General features: G+C 31.1%; 2 protein-coding genes across 2 annotated transcripts in view; one reads left to right on the plus strand and one right to left on the minus strand.

Annotated features, from left to right (window-relative positions):
- Window positions 1–9,122: 9,122 nt before the first annotated feature.
- LOC18048886 lies at window positions 9,123–11,840 on the minus strand. The gene is made up of 7 exons (XM_006445373.2): window positions 11,449–11,840; window positions 11,176–11,214; window positions 10,917–11,054; window positions 10,592–10,731; window positions 10,417–10,514; window positions 9,879–9,994; window positions 9,123–9,660 (listed from the first exon to the last, which is right to left on the minus strand). The coding sequence occupies exons 1-7, from the start codon at window positions 11,584–11,586 to the stop codon at window positions 9,283–9,285; spliced, it is 1,047 nt and encodes a 348-aa protein (XP_006445436.1). The 5' UTR covers window positions 11,587–11,840; the 3' UTR covers window positions 9,123–9,282.
- Window positions 11,841–12,792: 952 nt separating this feature from the next.
- The window catches only part of LOC18048345 (glycine--tRNA ligase, chloroplastic/mitochondrial 2), a 13,788-nt gene continuing 9,725 nt past the window's right edge, over window positions 12,793–16,855 (plus strand). Inside the window, exons 1-12 of the mRNA XM_006445375.2 lie at window positions 12,793–13,170; window positions 13,289–13,339; window positions 13,429–13,496; window positions 13,605–13,686; window positions 13,780–13,843; window positions 14,014–14,069; window positions 14,211–14,288; window positions 14,393–14,467; window positions 14,554–14,624; window positions 15,071–15,187; window positions 15,290–15,391; window positions 16,534–16,660. Coding sequence (XP_006445438.2) covers window positions 12,919–13,170; window positions 13,289–13,339; window positions 13,429–13,496; window positions 13,605–13,686; window positions 13,780–13,843; window positions 14,014–14,069; window positions 14,211–14,288; window positions 14,393–14,467; window positions 14,554–14,624; window positions 15,071–15,187; window positions 15,290–15,391; window positions 16,534–16,660 — 1,143 coding nt within the window. The 5' untranslated portion in view covers window positions 12,793–12,918. The remainder of the gene's footprint in view (window positions 13,171–13,288; window positions 13,340–13,428; window positions 13,497–13,604; window positions 13,687–13,779; window positions 13,844–14,013; window positions 14,070–14,210; window positions 14,289–14,392; window positions 14,468–14,553; window positions 14,625–15,070; window positions 15,188–15,289; window positions 15,392–16,533; window positions 16,661–16,855) is intronic.

Here is a 16,855-nt window from a genome sequence, read left to right on the forward strand (position 1 = left end):
AAAAAAAAAAATGAAAAAGGTGGGACGGAGAGAAAAGGTGATCAATGGATGTTGATGAAAAGAGCCGAAAAAATATAAATATTTTTATTAATATTATGCATTTTTTTGTGACTCTAGATTTGAAATAATTAATTATGTGTGTGTGTGAGAAACTGGAAAAGGTGGTGGTGGTATACGAATCGAGTTAGTAGAGAGTAGAGAGAGGGAGTGAAGATGAAAAAGAGAAAGGTGGGTACATACGGTTGGTGGGGAGAAGGATCGGGTTATATAACTGGAAAAACCGCAAAATGGGAATCCACCAATTTACTGATTGAGGATCAGATGATGAGAGAGAGAAGCAAATGGGATTTGTAGGGTAAAAGTCACATCGAACAGTCCACATTCAATCAAGCTGGATGCTTTGACTCTTGCCAAAATTTTCAAACAAAAAAAATAATGGCAAATTTTTTCACTTTCGGGAAGTATCGGGCATTATAGCATGCTAACTGTAGAGCCTTGAGACGGATTTCTCGATCGGCTTAGCTGGCAGACACACACACACACACAGAGACTAAAGTGTTAATTTTAATGCACACATATATATGCGAACTAGCTAGTTTGAGATTGAGAGAGTTTAGGTTATGTTTGCGGTTAAGTGGTTGTAGATTCAGTCTTATTGTAACCACATGTCTTGTTAGGACAAACGAGGTAGCCAGCAATAATACACGTTCTCTTATATGATCTTGTTTGTTAATTTACGTGATGAGGCATCGAGACTTCACAGTTTTACATGTTAATCTCACGTTTCAATTTTTGCATGTGCCTAGCTACAGCTCGATCTATCACGTTTGAATAATTTCCCCAAGTTTCTTTTCTTTTAAGAGTTAATTCGGCAGTAAGCTTCCTTTGTGAATGTGTTTTCATTCCCTTCTTTTGGTTGTTTCAATTCATACACATCTTTATCCATTTTGTCACATTGTGTTTTCATATTTCTTTTTACCTGTTTTTTCCCTCTTTTTCTTATCCTTTTTTTAATCTATGTAATCGATAAATGTCGTGTATTCGTTATTTCCGTATACGTTTAAGTATTTCCGCTCAACTCAGAAGCTCAAAATGATGTGGAATTTTCCTTACAAGAAGATTTCTTGGTAGCTTGCCAATAAATTGATGCATCAGTTTGTATGGTATAATTTAGAAGATGGTTTAACTTATACGTGTTGAGACCAAACACTTTGCATATTATATGCTTAGAAGTTGACACCATGTCAAAACTTCCCAATTTCTTATGGTCATAAAACTGCGATCTTGGAAGGAGCAAAATGAAAATAAATTTGTGCGAAATAATCTTGGCTTGTTTAACTAGTTTAGAATTTCTATAAGACATTTTAACTTGTCTGAGTCTCTTTGTTTCAATCTCTTTATTAGAGTCAAATAAGACCAAGCTAGCAGATCCCGATCTGCTTATAGATTCTATAATACTAATCTGTCATATAAGTGCTTAGATCTTCGCGCGAACATCTACGATTTGGATTTCAAGCTAGCAGCATCATAATGACTCAGGTCTCTTGTTTATTTGCAAACTTTATGACTTAATTAATTAGTTAGCTGCTACAAGATTTTTCTTGCATAAATTTTGATTAATACTTCATTCAAAAAAATTGGAAAGATCATATTATTTATTTCTTCCATGCATTCTGTCAACTTATTACATATATAGTGAATATATACTATTTCTCAAAATCTGATGTGATGTCATATAAATTAAAATATTGAAATAAGAATTGGAGAAATTAATTTTTCTTCAAAATTTTCTTGGCTGCAATGAAAGGGAAAAGGAGCCACAAGTTTATAAGATTGTGAGAGTGAAGGAGTCCACACACATACATGCAAGAAAACCTATTAATGGTTTGTCAAATATTTCCTTTTCGAATGCAATTTTTATGTTAATTTTTTGTTCTTGGAGAGAATTAAGCTATATTTAGGTACAAATATCTCCTGCGAAATTGATGAAGAAAGTTCACAAGAAGGCCCGTTATTTCTTACTCTTGGTTTGGTAGCATCAGAAACCGTTAAGGCTTGTGATTATTGAACTGTTACTATATAAAAATGTAGGTCATGTACTATAAATAAATTGTTTCTATTCTCAGGAGCAGATCCAAATTCCTATTTTCATGTCCCCTAAGAATAGCAAATAGCAATTGGCGAAGGGACGATGTAGTTACGGGATAGGTGAATTCAATAATTACAAGATGGGCAAAGTGGACCAATTCATGCTATAAATATTGGTTTGTGTTAAGCAATAATTTCATGGCCATGGAAGTAATGGAAAATTAATTAACTACATGAGACTTCAGAATATCTCCTAATATTTGTATGAGCATCCTCGATCTCTTAACTAATCCGAAGTCTCTACTTCTTAGCTTTTAGTTAAGGATCTTAATCTTCCTTAATAGAAAAATAAACTGAATTAAGAGCCTGGTGATGAGTAATATGAAGAATTTGAAAAAGGGATAAATGTGAAAGTTGTAAAGCACATTGGTAGAGATCGGCAGTGCCAGCTGGTCGCAAGAGTAATAACTGCTCAAGTTGATACTTCAAATTAAATATGTAGTTAGCAGGTCTTATTGTACCCTTATACTGTATTTATTGCACTGAGAAGTCCTATGTATAGTTTTTTTAGTGAGAATATTTACTTCGTTAAAATATGGAGCCACCAAAATATAATATATATATATATAAATATAATGGAGACTGTATTTTTTGTATGTTCATATATTGAAATTTGTGTTTTTTTAAATTTGTTAGTAACATCTTCACTTTGTTAAAATGAAAATGTTTTCTTTAAAAAATTATTAATTAAGCTATATGGTTTAATATAGTCGGTGCAGATAAACTATTAAATCATATGTCTTTATAACGTATCCATCAAAATTCTTTAGACCATTCTAATCTAAATAATTTGCAAAGGAAAAAAAAATTGAACTGTTGCAATTATTATTTACTTTCTTGTGCCTACCATACTACACAACTGCTTTATCCTGTTTTAGTTTCAGGGGTAAGGTTTATTACTTCCTCTCTCCTACTAAATGAACTTCTTTTTAGGGTTATTATATTTAATTACTTCAGAAATTAAAAAATTATAAATGGTTGAAATAAGTATTGGTGATATACTTTACTATTATGTCTTTATAGAATCATACATTCTATTATGTTTTTGTTACCACCATTAGTTGACTTGTTATACGCAAAAAAGTTTTTCTTTTTATAAATCAATTTATAATGGGTTAAAAACAATAATAGATTAATATTTGAAGTTAAAAAGAAGTTTTCTTGTTCAAATTCATCTTGTATTATAAGTTTTGATATATTTGAAAGTAAAGTCATTTTTTCCTTTGTGACGTCAGTATGACATCATAATTTCAATAACGATATTAAATAAAATATAACATTTTATATGTTACGCTTCAATATTTCTTGCGCCAGTTAATTGTTTTACGAATCTTGAAATAATCAAATAATTACAACTCTTATTTTTATATGATTCCAGCCTTTTTTTTTTTTTTTCCCTCCCTCTATCGTCAGTGCACTGTCAAAAAAAGATACGGAATATACAAAGTCCGAACAGTGCAAGAAGTCTTATTGGCAATTCCATGCACCCCTCGCTAGGTAACATTCCAAAGCCAATTCGTCTCCATTGTCTAATAGCCTCCACAATTTTAGCAAATATCAATAACAATAGAACATCAAGCCAACAATACATACCAAGCTAAGATTTTTTCATATTTACCTTATAAATCTTTTTATACATGCATTAATTAAAGATTAAAAGAGCAATTGTACATGTGAAGCGCTTGCTTACCAAGCTAAGATTTTTATATTTGCCATATAAATCTTTATATATATATGCATTAAAGATCAGATGAGTAACTGAATATATGATGCTATCTTGAAATACTTTGTGAATACAATCACTCATGAAATCATTATCTTATATATAGAAATTCTTAATTATTTTACTCTACTCTTTAGCTATTATTCCTTCTTTATACATAATAAGCTACCGAATAAATTCTCCTTTAGTTGATAAGGTTATGGCTATTCATATGTTTTTGCTTGATGATCTTCAATTATCACTTAATAGAATCAATATATTATAAGTTAGCTGTAATACATGTTGCCGCTTATAAGTTATAACGAAGGGAAACCATATTGCACAAACAACGCATACTCGTGAAAATCGTGGGGGAAAAGAGGAAAAAAAAAGAAAGAAAGAAAGAAAGAAAAGGAATTTATTAAAAGCGCATATGCATCTCATGCAACTTCTAATTCGGGCAGTCATTCAATATCCACTCTTGTCACTGCTTTTTGTGCCCTACAATTTTAGACCTTTTTCTCACGTTTTATTAGGTATGTGTGTGTGTGTGTGTGTGTGTAATTATTTGCGCTAACATATTTGCCAACCCATCTTTCTTTTAAACAAATATGGCATAATTAATGGGACCCAAAGTATTAACCATTAGATAGCAGGGGACTCACGTTGAATAATTTGAAGTAAATCCCGTTTGATTATTTATTCTAGCAAAAAAAAATTCTTTTGAAAAGGTCCAGACATACACAAGTGTGGGTGTGTGTATGTTCATATCTCACGAGGACGTAAAAATATAGATTTCATGTAGATTTGTTATTTTATTATATAAATAATAATATTTTCATTCATTTAATTATTATAGGCACAAAATCCACATTTAAACATCTCCACTGAATAAAAGTAAAAAAAAAAATAATTAATAATTAGAGACTGTACATGCGCGTACGCTCATATGCCTCATTCTTTTTCATTTTTAACCTAACAGATAGTTTAAATCTTTATTTATAGATGACCATATGTTATGATATATATTTACAATATATCATCACGAGGCATAAAAAATAATATGCATAAAAAGTTAGTAGACGAAAAATGCATGAGATGCCGTGACTTGCACATTATGCCAATATTCTTGGTACTTATAAAATTTGTGTATTTCTAAGATTTAATTATAAATTTATACATTCTTATCCATAAAATATGATTTTGTATTTTGCTCCGCGAAAAGTACCGTCGTCATGGAATCGAATTTCGCTCTACATGCATACATATATCATCTTCATCATCTCATAATTACCTTATAAATATACATATTTTTTTTCCATTTTCAGAATAAAACAATTCTTCTGGCTGCGGATGCATATTTTAAAATATAAATTTGAAGTTATATTACAACTAAATAATAAATTATTGTGATCTCCGCAAGTTGGTTTGTAGCCCTCAAAAAGTGTTACAAATTTGCAATGAATCACTACAATTCTTCGTCAAGTAATTTAGAAAGAATCTTAATAGATCATTCAATTATACAAACCTTTTAATAGATTAAAGAACATGAAATAATCAACTAATATCCTTGCTATGTAAATGAAAATGGATTGGTTGATACGACAAGGTAAAGGAAAGGCAGGTTAGCTAGATTTGTTATTTTGAAACTTTTACTTAGCCTTAATTTTGTTCCAATTTCTAAACAAGTTAATTATCTACAAGAAGTTTGTTAATTAGTGGAACAATCACTCGTCTATCAACTATATAATCCAATCGATCGGGGACCCAGAGGCCACGATTGAGACATATGATCAAAATTCATAAATCATGGCTTGACATGTGTACATATGATTGACTGGCGATTAAAAATTTAAAAGAAACTAATCTTGAAAGCCTTTAACACTGTTTTAGTAAAAGATATGCAATGTGCTGGCTTCTATTTTGCTCTTCCTGCGGACGGATCAGGTAATTTTTCTTGAGAGAAAATAATATTAGCTTCCTATTAAATACATGGAAACAACTTTCTTTTGAGCATTTTGGATGAAGTAGCTATCAAAGTATCAGTTAGAATGGAAGTAGCTATCAGCAAAATGGAATTTTCATTTGTGATAAAACAATTAGGCATCAGCCATTAGGTTTCATCTAAGGGTCATTTTAACATATAAATTAGTGGACCTGAAGAGATAAATTAATTAGGGTTAAATATCACCATCGCCCAAGATTTTTGTACTCATCAAATCCCTCATTAAACCCATTTACTCTCTACACCCACTAACGAAAATAATATTTTCACTTTTTACTCCTTTTATTTTCATAAATACTACGCTTAACCAAATTATCAAATGAAATCTCATAGGAATTTTAGAAAGAATTGTTTTCATGAATAAAAGTCCTACAATTGTGAAATTGATTCTTTATTTTTTGAATTTTAGTAAATCTAAAAGAACCACTTCTCCCACTAATTTCTTGCTTGGGTTCATCGGCACTTCCTTCCCTGAGCTATAGAATGGGATGGTTCAATTCTGCCAATGCCGAACTTAAATGGACTTCAATTTGTTAGTTTAAGTTGGGTATGTTGAACTTTGATTGGCTTTGGTCATATTGAATATAACATTAAAAAAAAAAAACTAGTTTTACTTTCTAGATATGTCTCTAAGAATTTATAAATATAAGGATTTTTTAAAAAATTTATGAGCACGGTTGATTTGGTTTTTAGATTTTTCAATTTTCCAGAAATATCCCAAGAATATTTTAATTTTCTCTTTCAAGTATGGATGATTCCATCTAGAGCTATAATAGAATATAGAAGAAACTGATTTTCAAGAGTATAGTCTTCAAACATGTATTGTATTTGATATTGCTTAAATTCCAAAGTTTTAGTTTGAATGAGCCACTAATTTTATTTAGATTTAAATATTTTCGATAATAAATAGATGGGAAAATTATCATTGCACCACCTCTGTTTTATCATATATTCATCCAACCACCACAAAATTCTAATACGTTCTCTGCACCACTTTTTTTTAAAATTTGTATTAATTAGCCACTTTTACATTAACACTATTAAATAATTTAAACGAAATAATAATTTTACCCCTAAATAAATTAAAAGACCATTTTATTTTATAAAAATTTAAAAAATAAAAAATTATAATTATAAAAATACCCCTAAATTTAATAAAAAATAAATCCCAAAATTAGAATTTTTATTTTTTTAATAAAAATTATTTTAATAAAAAATTATAATTATAAAAATAATTACAAAATTTTGGGATTTATTTTTTTAATAAGTAAATTTAGTTATTTTAATAGATTTTGCCAAATTATAGTTTTTAATAAATAAATTCAGTTATTTTTATTAGAATTTTACAAAATTACAAATTTTTAATTTAAAAAATTATTAAAATTTTACAAATCTAAATTTAATAAAAATAAGTTGAACACCTCTATTCGGGATTTTTTAAAATTAAATTTAGGGGTATTTTCATAATTATAATTTTCTTATTTTTCAAAATTTTTATAAGATAAAATGATCTTTTAATTTATTTAGGGGTAACATTATCATTTCATTTAAATTATTTAACGGTATTATTGCAAAAGTGACTAATTGATACAAATTTACAAAGAAATGTGGTGTAGAAAACATATTAGAATATTTTAGGGTTTGATGAATATAATGCAAAATAGAAGTAGTGCAATGATAATTTCCCTAAATAGATGTAAAAGACATGCCTTTTATATTAGAGTCGAACTATTAGCACCTCTCCAAAATCCTATTGAAACCCTTTTTTCAATTGTATTTCATTTAATGCCAAAAATATCTTCTTCTTTTTTCCAATGAATACTCTTTTTATTTTTGAATTTTTTAGTTTCTAATATTTTTCTCACTCTTTCAACCTTACTATTTGTATTCATCTCTTCAAACTTTCTTTATTAATTAATTTTTAAAGAAAAATTAAAAAATAAGAAAAACATTATACTTAGAAAATAATAAATATTTTATGGGTTTAATACAATTTTATCCTGCCTATAATATTTTTGGTTAGCAATTAATTTGAGAATTCTTAAAAAATTATTTGCAATAGGATAAAATTTTATTTCACTGATTTTTCCACTGTATTATATCTTAATTAAATTGTTATGTTTATTACAAGAATTTTGTTTTAGCTTAGACGATTACTTCTTAAATTCATATTATTTTATTGATAATAAAATATATTTATATTGTGCAAGTATAATAAAATTGAAGAGAACAAGAAAATATAAATGAGTTAATTCTATTTATATTTATCCTTAAATATAATTATAATATAATAGGAGTTTTATAAGATTAATAAAGGGGTGCCAATAGTCCAACTCTTAATAGTAATCTAATCAAAGGGTATCGTTGTAACATAAATTTTTATTAAAATAAGTGTTTAAGAGTATTTTACCCTTTAATTTATTGTGGGGCTATTTGAATCCACCAAATTTCTCTCTGCACCCATTTTAAAAAGTAAATTTATTATTAAAAATTAAAAATCTCAAAATCTCAAAATTACCTTTCACCAAACACTCAATTGTGTATTCTATCACTCTACTCTCAAATTCTGCAAGATATATGAATATTATAGCATTATAGTATTCTATCACTCTACTCTCATAATCTGGAAAAATTTTATTAAAGGGTTATATTGAGATAAAAGATTTTATTAAGGGGTCAAATATTACCATTCTCGATGCTAACAGGTGAGATACAAGACCTTAAGAAACCCCGGTTTTTATTCTTTATATCTCTTTCCTCTATGAAATTACAAAAAGGGAAATAAAATAAAATTATAATTTTTATCTTTACTATCATTTAGAATAAATAAATTAAATTCTAACCATACTATTATTTGGTAATTTATTTCTTCATTATTTTGATTTTATCAGAAAAAATAAGTTTTCATATATTAGAAATAAGAAATAGTTGGAGGCTTATGATTTATCCAGAAACTTTAGTTTAATTAAATTTATATTTGTCATTTTATGTAATTTTCACTGACAGTAAAATTATGGTTATAAAAAAATGGAGTGTTCGGAGGATATTAACAGGGTGTGAAAAGCATTACTAGAGACACAAACACTGCATGGATAGGCCCAGCTCACTCGTATAGCAATACCTGGGCTCTCAATAAATCTTACGGGGGCCCATCTCTTCCGGATCAAAATCATCCCCCATGCGAGATTCAAGTGCAAGATAAAATATAAAGAATACTCGATGCAAGTTACGATCACTTTCGGTCTTTGAAACTGACTCACCAAATCATGGTAAAAAATTTTGGATTTCAAGACTTCTATTTCAAGCTGATAATACATTTACACATTTCTTTTTGTTTGTCTTTGTCCTCTTTATGAATGTTTGATGACATGTAGCAATAGATTTTGATCTCCAAGAACTCAAAATGACAAAATCAGAGTATGAGAACTTAATTTACACTACTATCATCTTTTCTGATCCATTGTCTTTGGTTTCTGAGATTTCTTCCTCTTCGCTTTCTCATTCCCGAATTCCAGTGCTTACTACCACTGGCCCTATTTGAGGAACCGGTGGCATTTATCTCTGCAGGGGCAGACTGCTCTCCTTGTTCCTGCTCAGTGGTTTCTTTGGTTGATGTTGGGGTAGGCAATGTCGCTGGTTGTGGGAGAAACATACCAGGCAAAACAACTAAGTCCCTTTTGGGTTCAATAAGACCACTATTTTCTTCCTGTAATTTCAGTATGGCCTCAAATTTCTGTCTTCTTATGTTCTCCGAATCAGAATGAAGGTACTTATCATCATCATCAACTTCATTTCCATTGGAACTCTGAAATTCAAGAAATAAAATAATTTACTTCACCAGATTCATACAAGGAGGAAAAAGATTACAATGATGAAATTTTGAACAGAAGATCTGAGAGAGTATAATTTACAAGTCAAACATTGCTACTGCTGAGCAACAAATGCATTAAGATTGAAGGTAAAGGGAACAATAAGCTAAAATGTGATGACAAATTTTATTATACAATGAGATAGACGATATACCAGATGACTGGATTGACTGCCAACCAAGTTGAGCACATGTTCAAGATCCTTGACATGAAAAACCTTGCGGCAAACTGGACAGGTTCCCATGTTTCCATCAATTGGTCCAAGCATGTCTAACGATAACAGTTACATATGAGATATAAACATCATAAAAGAAAATTAAAATAAACAAGATCTTAAATATCTTCACTTTTAGAAAAATAAAAACTGCAAGATGGTACCTCATGAAACAATGTTTTACTTGTCAAGAAATGTAATTCATAACACAAGTGCACCTTAATAAACAAGAGTGCAAAAACAAACTGTGAAAGCCCACCACAAATAGAACAAACTTCTTATCCATGAAGTAGAAAATTTTTATTCATGAGAAAAGGATAGAAATAACTGGTTATCAGTTGTATCAATCTTTAGAATCAATTCTAGTATCACATTTCAGAAGCATACTATGCAGAACTCACTCAACTGAACAATTAATACACCTAGACTCTTAATAAAAAGACACAAACTCCCTCGTCAATTTAGATTAAAGTCAAACCTTTTTGGTTCCGCATGTCTGTATTAGGATGCACAGTTGCACAAGAATCGGTTTCTATCCCATTCTGCAGCCAATTCCACCACCTAACAATGCACTCACTGCCATACTAAACAAATTTAGAAACCAAAACGAGTGCCTGATACCAAGTAAAATAATTCAGTGCCAGAACTCTTACCTATGAAAGCAATGGAAGCAAGACATCAACTTCATAAATGGCAAGACTTCAACATTCTTGTCTTTTCGGAACAAAGGATACAAACATAATGGACAGTCACCATCAGGGTGATTCATAGCAGAAAGCTTTGCCACTGCTTCCTAAATATAAATATCATAATCAATGTTTACAAAAAGAAAAAAAAAAAAAAAACTCCAATATGGAATAACTGCACAAACCACCAACCCAAAGTAATTCATCAACTAATAATGCTACAAAAGTAAATGATTCATATGTATAAATATGAGTAAACGAATAGTATCACCAGAAGGGGAGCAACAATTACCTCACAAAGTGCTACAAGCATTAAACAAGAGGTGAGCTCATGAGCTTTGTCTTGTATACAACTTATCAAATGTTTTTGCCTTTGATCATCAAGACCCTTGGATTCGATAAGATCAATGCGAGGTGGATGCTCAGGATACTACGAAAACAAGTAGATTTTTTTTTTTTTTGCTTTAAGTTAGCACATAAACTAATAATGCTATAAAATGAACTTTCACATTTCAAATAAACATAGAAAATAATATTTCAAATTAACATACCTTAGGACTTGCTCTTATGCCAATAACTGCTTCCACAAACTACAAGAGAAAATAGTACAATAATGTTTTTAAAATATTAATAATAATCAAGAGCAGAATAGTTTAATTTGTTTACAACAATAATCATGGAGAAATAAAAGCCTACGCTATTACTTACACAATAATGAGTTAAAGTAGTTAACTACTGATAATTTAACGTTTAAAAAAAAATCACTGGATTTATTTTCTATTATGCTTAAATGTAAAATTAGAGAGAGAGAGAGAGAGATGGACCTGCTGAGAGGAGACGTCGGCTGTTCGAGGTTTGATGCGAAGATGAAGATGTGGAGGATATGAATCGAGAACGACACACTCGTCGCCGTATACGGCTTGTACGGCTTCCAATTCCATAGCCACTTCTTCCTCCGCCATATTGCGTGCTCTCGCCGACTCGGCCTTCTAGATTTGTAATCTCCGAGTTTTGTTGTTAAGGCTAGTGGTAATAGTTTCCTAATAAAATATGGAATTTAAGACATTCATTTCTTGCGCGTATTGCCGTTCAAGCCCCAAGGGGACAAATTCCTCCGTAATCGGGGGTAGATTTTTGAGTTATTGTTCTGTAACTTTGGTATATGTATATCTGCTTTTCTATTAGATTCCAGATTAAATATTTTTGTAGATGTAATAATTCCCCCCCCCCCCCCTCCAAAAAAAAAAAGAAAAAGAAAAGAAGACTTTTAGTTTGCAATTTACCGGTTAACTTATTTATTTATCATTTTCTTTAACTTGTTTATTTCTTTCGTTTGTATGGTAATCTCTTATATACTATTAACAAAAAATCAATTGGTTATAAAACAATTTAGTTTTTATTGTAATCTCTAGTATAATATTTTTTAAAAATCAACTAGGTATTAAGATAATGTTAAAGGTTTGTTTGTAATTATTGTACTTGATAAAATAAGTTATTTTTAGCATGCTAATGAAATGAAGATAAAAGCGAATTAATAAATTATATTGTTGAAATTATTGTGGATATGGGGTAAAAAAAGAATTGGCAAATAATACTATTGAAATCATTGTGAATTTGAAAAATATAATACGTATGTTTGATCAATTTTATTCTTAAAATGTTGTTTTAAAAAGAAAAAAAATAAGTTGTCAAGACATATCCCTACTTTTAAAAATAAAATTTTTACATTTAACCGATATATATGGAGAGAGAATCATGTTACTTTAGCTTAAATGTTATAATATAAGTTTTTAGTATGTTACCAATCACTGTTGTTGAGAAAAATTTTATAGCTTGTTTATTTTATAAATTTACAAAACCCTTTTTTATTATTAAATAAGCTTTTTTTTTTTGGTGTTCTAACCATATTTACAAAATTAGGTTAAAAATTTTAAGTTGCAGTTCTAGGCAAGAAAGTTATTGCTTACTCTTCTGAACATTAATTGAAGCTAATTAGTAATTACTGTTCGTAAAAATGGTAAAACCCTAAATTAAAAAAAAGAAGGAAAATGGTAAAACTCTAAATAAAAAAAAAAATAAAAAAAGGGAAAATGGTACTCGTACAGTTTACGATTACGATATCATGCTGCCATTACCGAAGGGGATGGTAAAACTTACGGCCTAGAAGCAGGAGTACAAAGTAATTTCCAACTGTAAAGAACATTTCACTAGGAGTCTCCCTCATATGACTGCTACTGGCTAAACGCTAAGGCTCATTTGAAGCCTCTGAAATACTGCGAGCAAAAGAGCCAGCCATGGCAATTCTGGCATTACCGTTAGCCATTTCAATTCTCAAACCCCGCGCTTCACATCTCTCTTTCTTCTGCGCTGGCAATCCAAGCCCTAGCTGGTTCTGCCTGTCGCCACTATGTCGCCGTCAGTTCCACAGAACTTCGGTCTGCGCAATCACCACTTCAGCAATTCAAGAGCCGCCGTCGACTGAACCGAATAACGAGCGGCAAAAAGCTTCGGTTCCTACTTTTCAACAGGCTATTCAAAGGCTCCAGGTCAGTTTACTTTCCATTCGCACTTTCTTGGACATTTTTCCTGCGCCTTCTTTTCTTTTAATTTTTTTCGGTTCTTTTTACTTTGTTCTTTTGTAAACTTTTTGGTAAATATATATAGGAATATTGGGCTTCGGTTGGATGTTCCGTAATGCAATGCAGCAATACAGAGGTAATGTTTACTAATTTTAATTTTTATTTGCATTAGAAAATTAGTTTTTTTTTTTAAATTTAATTTTATACTCTTACTGTGTTGACCAGGTTGGAGCGGGAACTATGAATCCGCTGACGTTTTTGAGGGTTCTTGGTCCAGAACCATGGAATGTCGCGTAAGTATGCTTTGGAATGTAAGTTTGTCAAATATTCACGCCATTGTGATAGTAATTGTACTAATATTTTGGTGTGAAGAAAAGCTGATGTGGCATTTCGGTTTAAAGGTATGTGGAGCCTAGTATTCGTCCAGATGATAGTCGTTATGGAGAAAACCCTAACAGGCTCCAACGCCACACTCAATTTCAGGTTTAGTTTAATTTTGGTTTTGCTCTTGTGCATGTGTGTGGGTGTTCTTTTTTCAACTCTTATGTCATATTTTCCTTTTCCTTTGATTGTTAGGTTATATTGAAGCCTGATCCTGGAAACTCACAGGACCTTTTCATTCGCAGCCTATCTGCTTTGGGTACTGAGCAATTTTCTTTTCTTTTCTTTTTTTTTCAAGAAATTTCAAGTCAATTCATTGTATTCTGGTGAAAACTAATCATGTCTGTGGGTACCATCTTGAAGGTATTTTTTTCATCTGTATTTCTTTTGAGTATTTGTTTATTGTTTTGATGCTTATGTGCTTGGCAGGCATTGATGTAACTGAACATGATATACGATTTGTGGAGGACAACTGGGAGAGCCCAGTAATATATCATCTTTTGCTGCTGGATTTGCAAACATTTGGTTCAATTTTCTTGCATGTGTTTAGTTATGAGCATATCAAATCTATCGTACTGTTTATTTGAAAGATTTTATAGAGCTAATTGGTGGAATGATGCTTACAGGTACTTGGTGCATGGGGATTGGGCTGGGAAATCTGGATGGATGGGATGGAGATCACACAATTCACGTACTTCCAGCAGGTGTTTTTTGTTGTTTTAGAAGTTTCAACTTATGTGTTAACATTTTATTGTTCAGGATGATTATTTTCTTTGGTTGATAAGTTCTATTTTGCTACTCTCTCTAGGCTGGAAGTCTTCAATTGTCACCGGTTTCTGTGGAAATTACATATGGTCTCGAGCGTATACTCATGTTGCTTCAGGTCCATTGATATTACTAGAATTCTTTTGCTTCTCTTTTGTCAGCTTTATAAAGTTTGCCTGAAGTTTTCATTCGAAAATTTTGCAGGGAGTTGACCATTTTAAGAAAATTCAGTATGCTGATGGAATCACATATGGGGAACTGTTTTTGGAAAATGAGTAAAGAGACACTTAAATTACTAGTTATGGATTATAATTGTTGTCTTTTTTGTAATCTTTTTCTTTATAGTAATCCAACTTTTGCACTATTGATATTGTTAAGCTTGGGTAGTGAATAATTTTCTTCTGGTAGAACTTCAATTCATCACATAGGATGGAGCTACTTTTGTTGGAAACTTTATTGGTGACATGCCTTCTGCTAGCAGTTTGAAACTTACTGTTCCTAGAAATATGAAATTAGTTCTGTTTATTTTTGTGATAACTTCAAACTTCTAGATAGTTTCATTATGGACTATATATTTTGCTTATACTCTTGACAGTTATCCATGCTCCATCGTTTATCTTTTCTCTTCTGTGAACTGTGATGTCTGCGGATAACTTGTATGTGCTATGTTTACTCTGATTATTTAGTGTAGATGTAACACGATTATGCATCTCTATTTCAGGAAGGAAATGAGCGCATATTATTTAGAGCATGCCAATGTTCATCATCTTCAGAAACAATTTGACTTTTTTGAGGAAGAATCACGTTCCTTACTTGCTTCGGGACTTGCAATTCCTGCGTATGTTTAGGAACCTTCGATGTATTTTCCTTGTGCAGAGTAAAATATCTTGATTCTACTGTTTTCCTGCCTTAAAGCTAACATTTGCTCAAAACATGCTAGGTATGATCAGCTGTTGAAAACATCCCATGCTTTTAATATTCTCGACTCCAGAGGTTTTGTTGGAGTAACTGAGCGTGCCCGCTATTTTGGTCGAATGCGTAGGTGAGGTTACTATCTCCTGGCATATGTAGAAAGAAATTATCTCATTTGATCAGGACACACCATATAAACTGATGAAATTGGTGTCGGAAAATTTTTCGCTGCGTCAGATTCAAGTCTGAGTCTGTAGGGCACTCTTAATTTTAGTGCTACTCTGAACATAGTGGTTTTTTTTTTTTTATAACTCTGATATTACAATTAGACTACAACTGGTAATACATCATACTTTTACTAATATTTATAATTAGAGAACTACTGGAACTACTTTACATTTTTGAAAGCACTACACCCTCACTAATATTTGAGGGACGTCTACTCCACTTACATTTTGTAAGGGAGAAGGCTGTCTCTACTCAATTGAGAGGGGATTTAAGTCCCCAAATTGCAATATGGGAACTCGAACTCATGCTCTTACATTTGTGGCTGGTATTTTTTTTTTTTTTTTTTTTTATATGTTGAGATCAAGGCAAAAAAGTTTTCTATCTTGAATTTCTGTTGATCCATTAATATTTTCTGCTGTACCAGGGGGGAATTATGTAAGATCTGCCATACTGTCATTTAGGGCATATTACTTGTGAGTAACAATATAGAGGAGTCTTCTTATGTTAAGCTAAACCAGGGGAATATGGACCATCACAATATAAAATGAACAAAAGCGTAATTGTTCCCTAAAAGCTCAAGAAAAGGGAGAAGAAAAAACACTCAACTTGCTGCTTGTTTTTAAGAAACTCTTTTTAAAATAGAAATTGATTATATTTTACTTTACTCTCTGTCTTTTTCCTTGAGTCCAGAGTGAGCAGTTTTCTCCATTTCTCGATCTTTAATCATAGTTGTGAATCTGGATGAAGATGGAAAAATTATGATACAAACAAGAGCCAGTACTTTGGTGCTTTTATGTCTTTTGGACTTTTAGTTTGTTTCAGGTCTGAAGAGGTATCATAACAATCACACAGAGGGACTAAATGCAGGGTTGCTAGCTGGAAACTTATTATCAATGGAGGAAAAGATAACTTGGCAGTTGAATGAAATTAAGCTGCACAGATCTAATCCTTGAATGAAAATAGATTGCTTGATATGCAAAATAAATTTTTTTATTATTCCTTCCCCAAATAATTTATTCTGTGTTTATTTTTACAATTTATCAGTTTAGCTCGCCAATGTGCCCAACTTTGGTTGAAGACCAGGAAGTCCCTTGGGCATCCACTTGGTATCGTTTCTGAACCTGTTGATCTTCCATGTCCTAAAGAGTTGCTGGAGGCTGCAGTAAAGAAGGTTAGACTGCATGGGTAGATGGCAATTTCTTTCAATAGCTATTTAGATACAGATTAAAGTTCTCTTGTGATGTTTTTCAACTTTGCTTTTTTTTTTTTTGTTGGGGGGGGGGGGGAGTTGACATAATTCTGTCATTTGTAGCTAATTGGTTATAAATGGGTTGGCAGCAAAATGCTTTTTTTCCCTAATAAATGC

The sequence above is a fragment of the Citrus clementina genome, unplaced genomic scaffold (genome assembly GCF_000493195.1).
Source record: "Citrus clementina cultivar Clemenules unplaced genomic scaffold, Citrus_clementina_v1.0 scaffold_3, whole genome shotgun sequence".
Taxonomy (NCBI): Eukaryota; Viridiplantae; Streptophyta; class Magnoliopsida; order Sapindales; family Rutaceae; genus Citrus; species Citrus x clementina.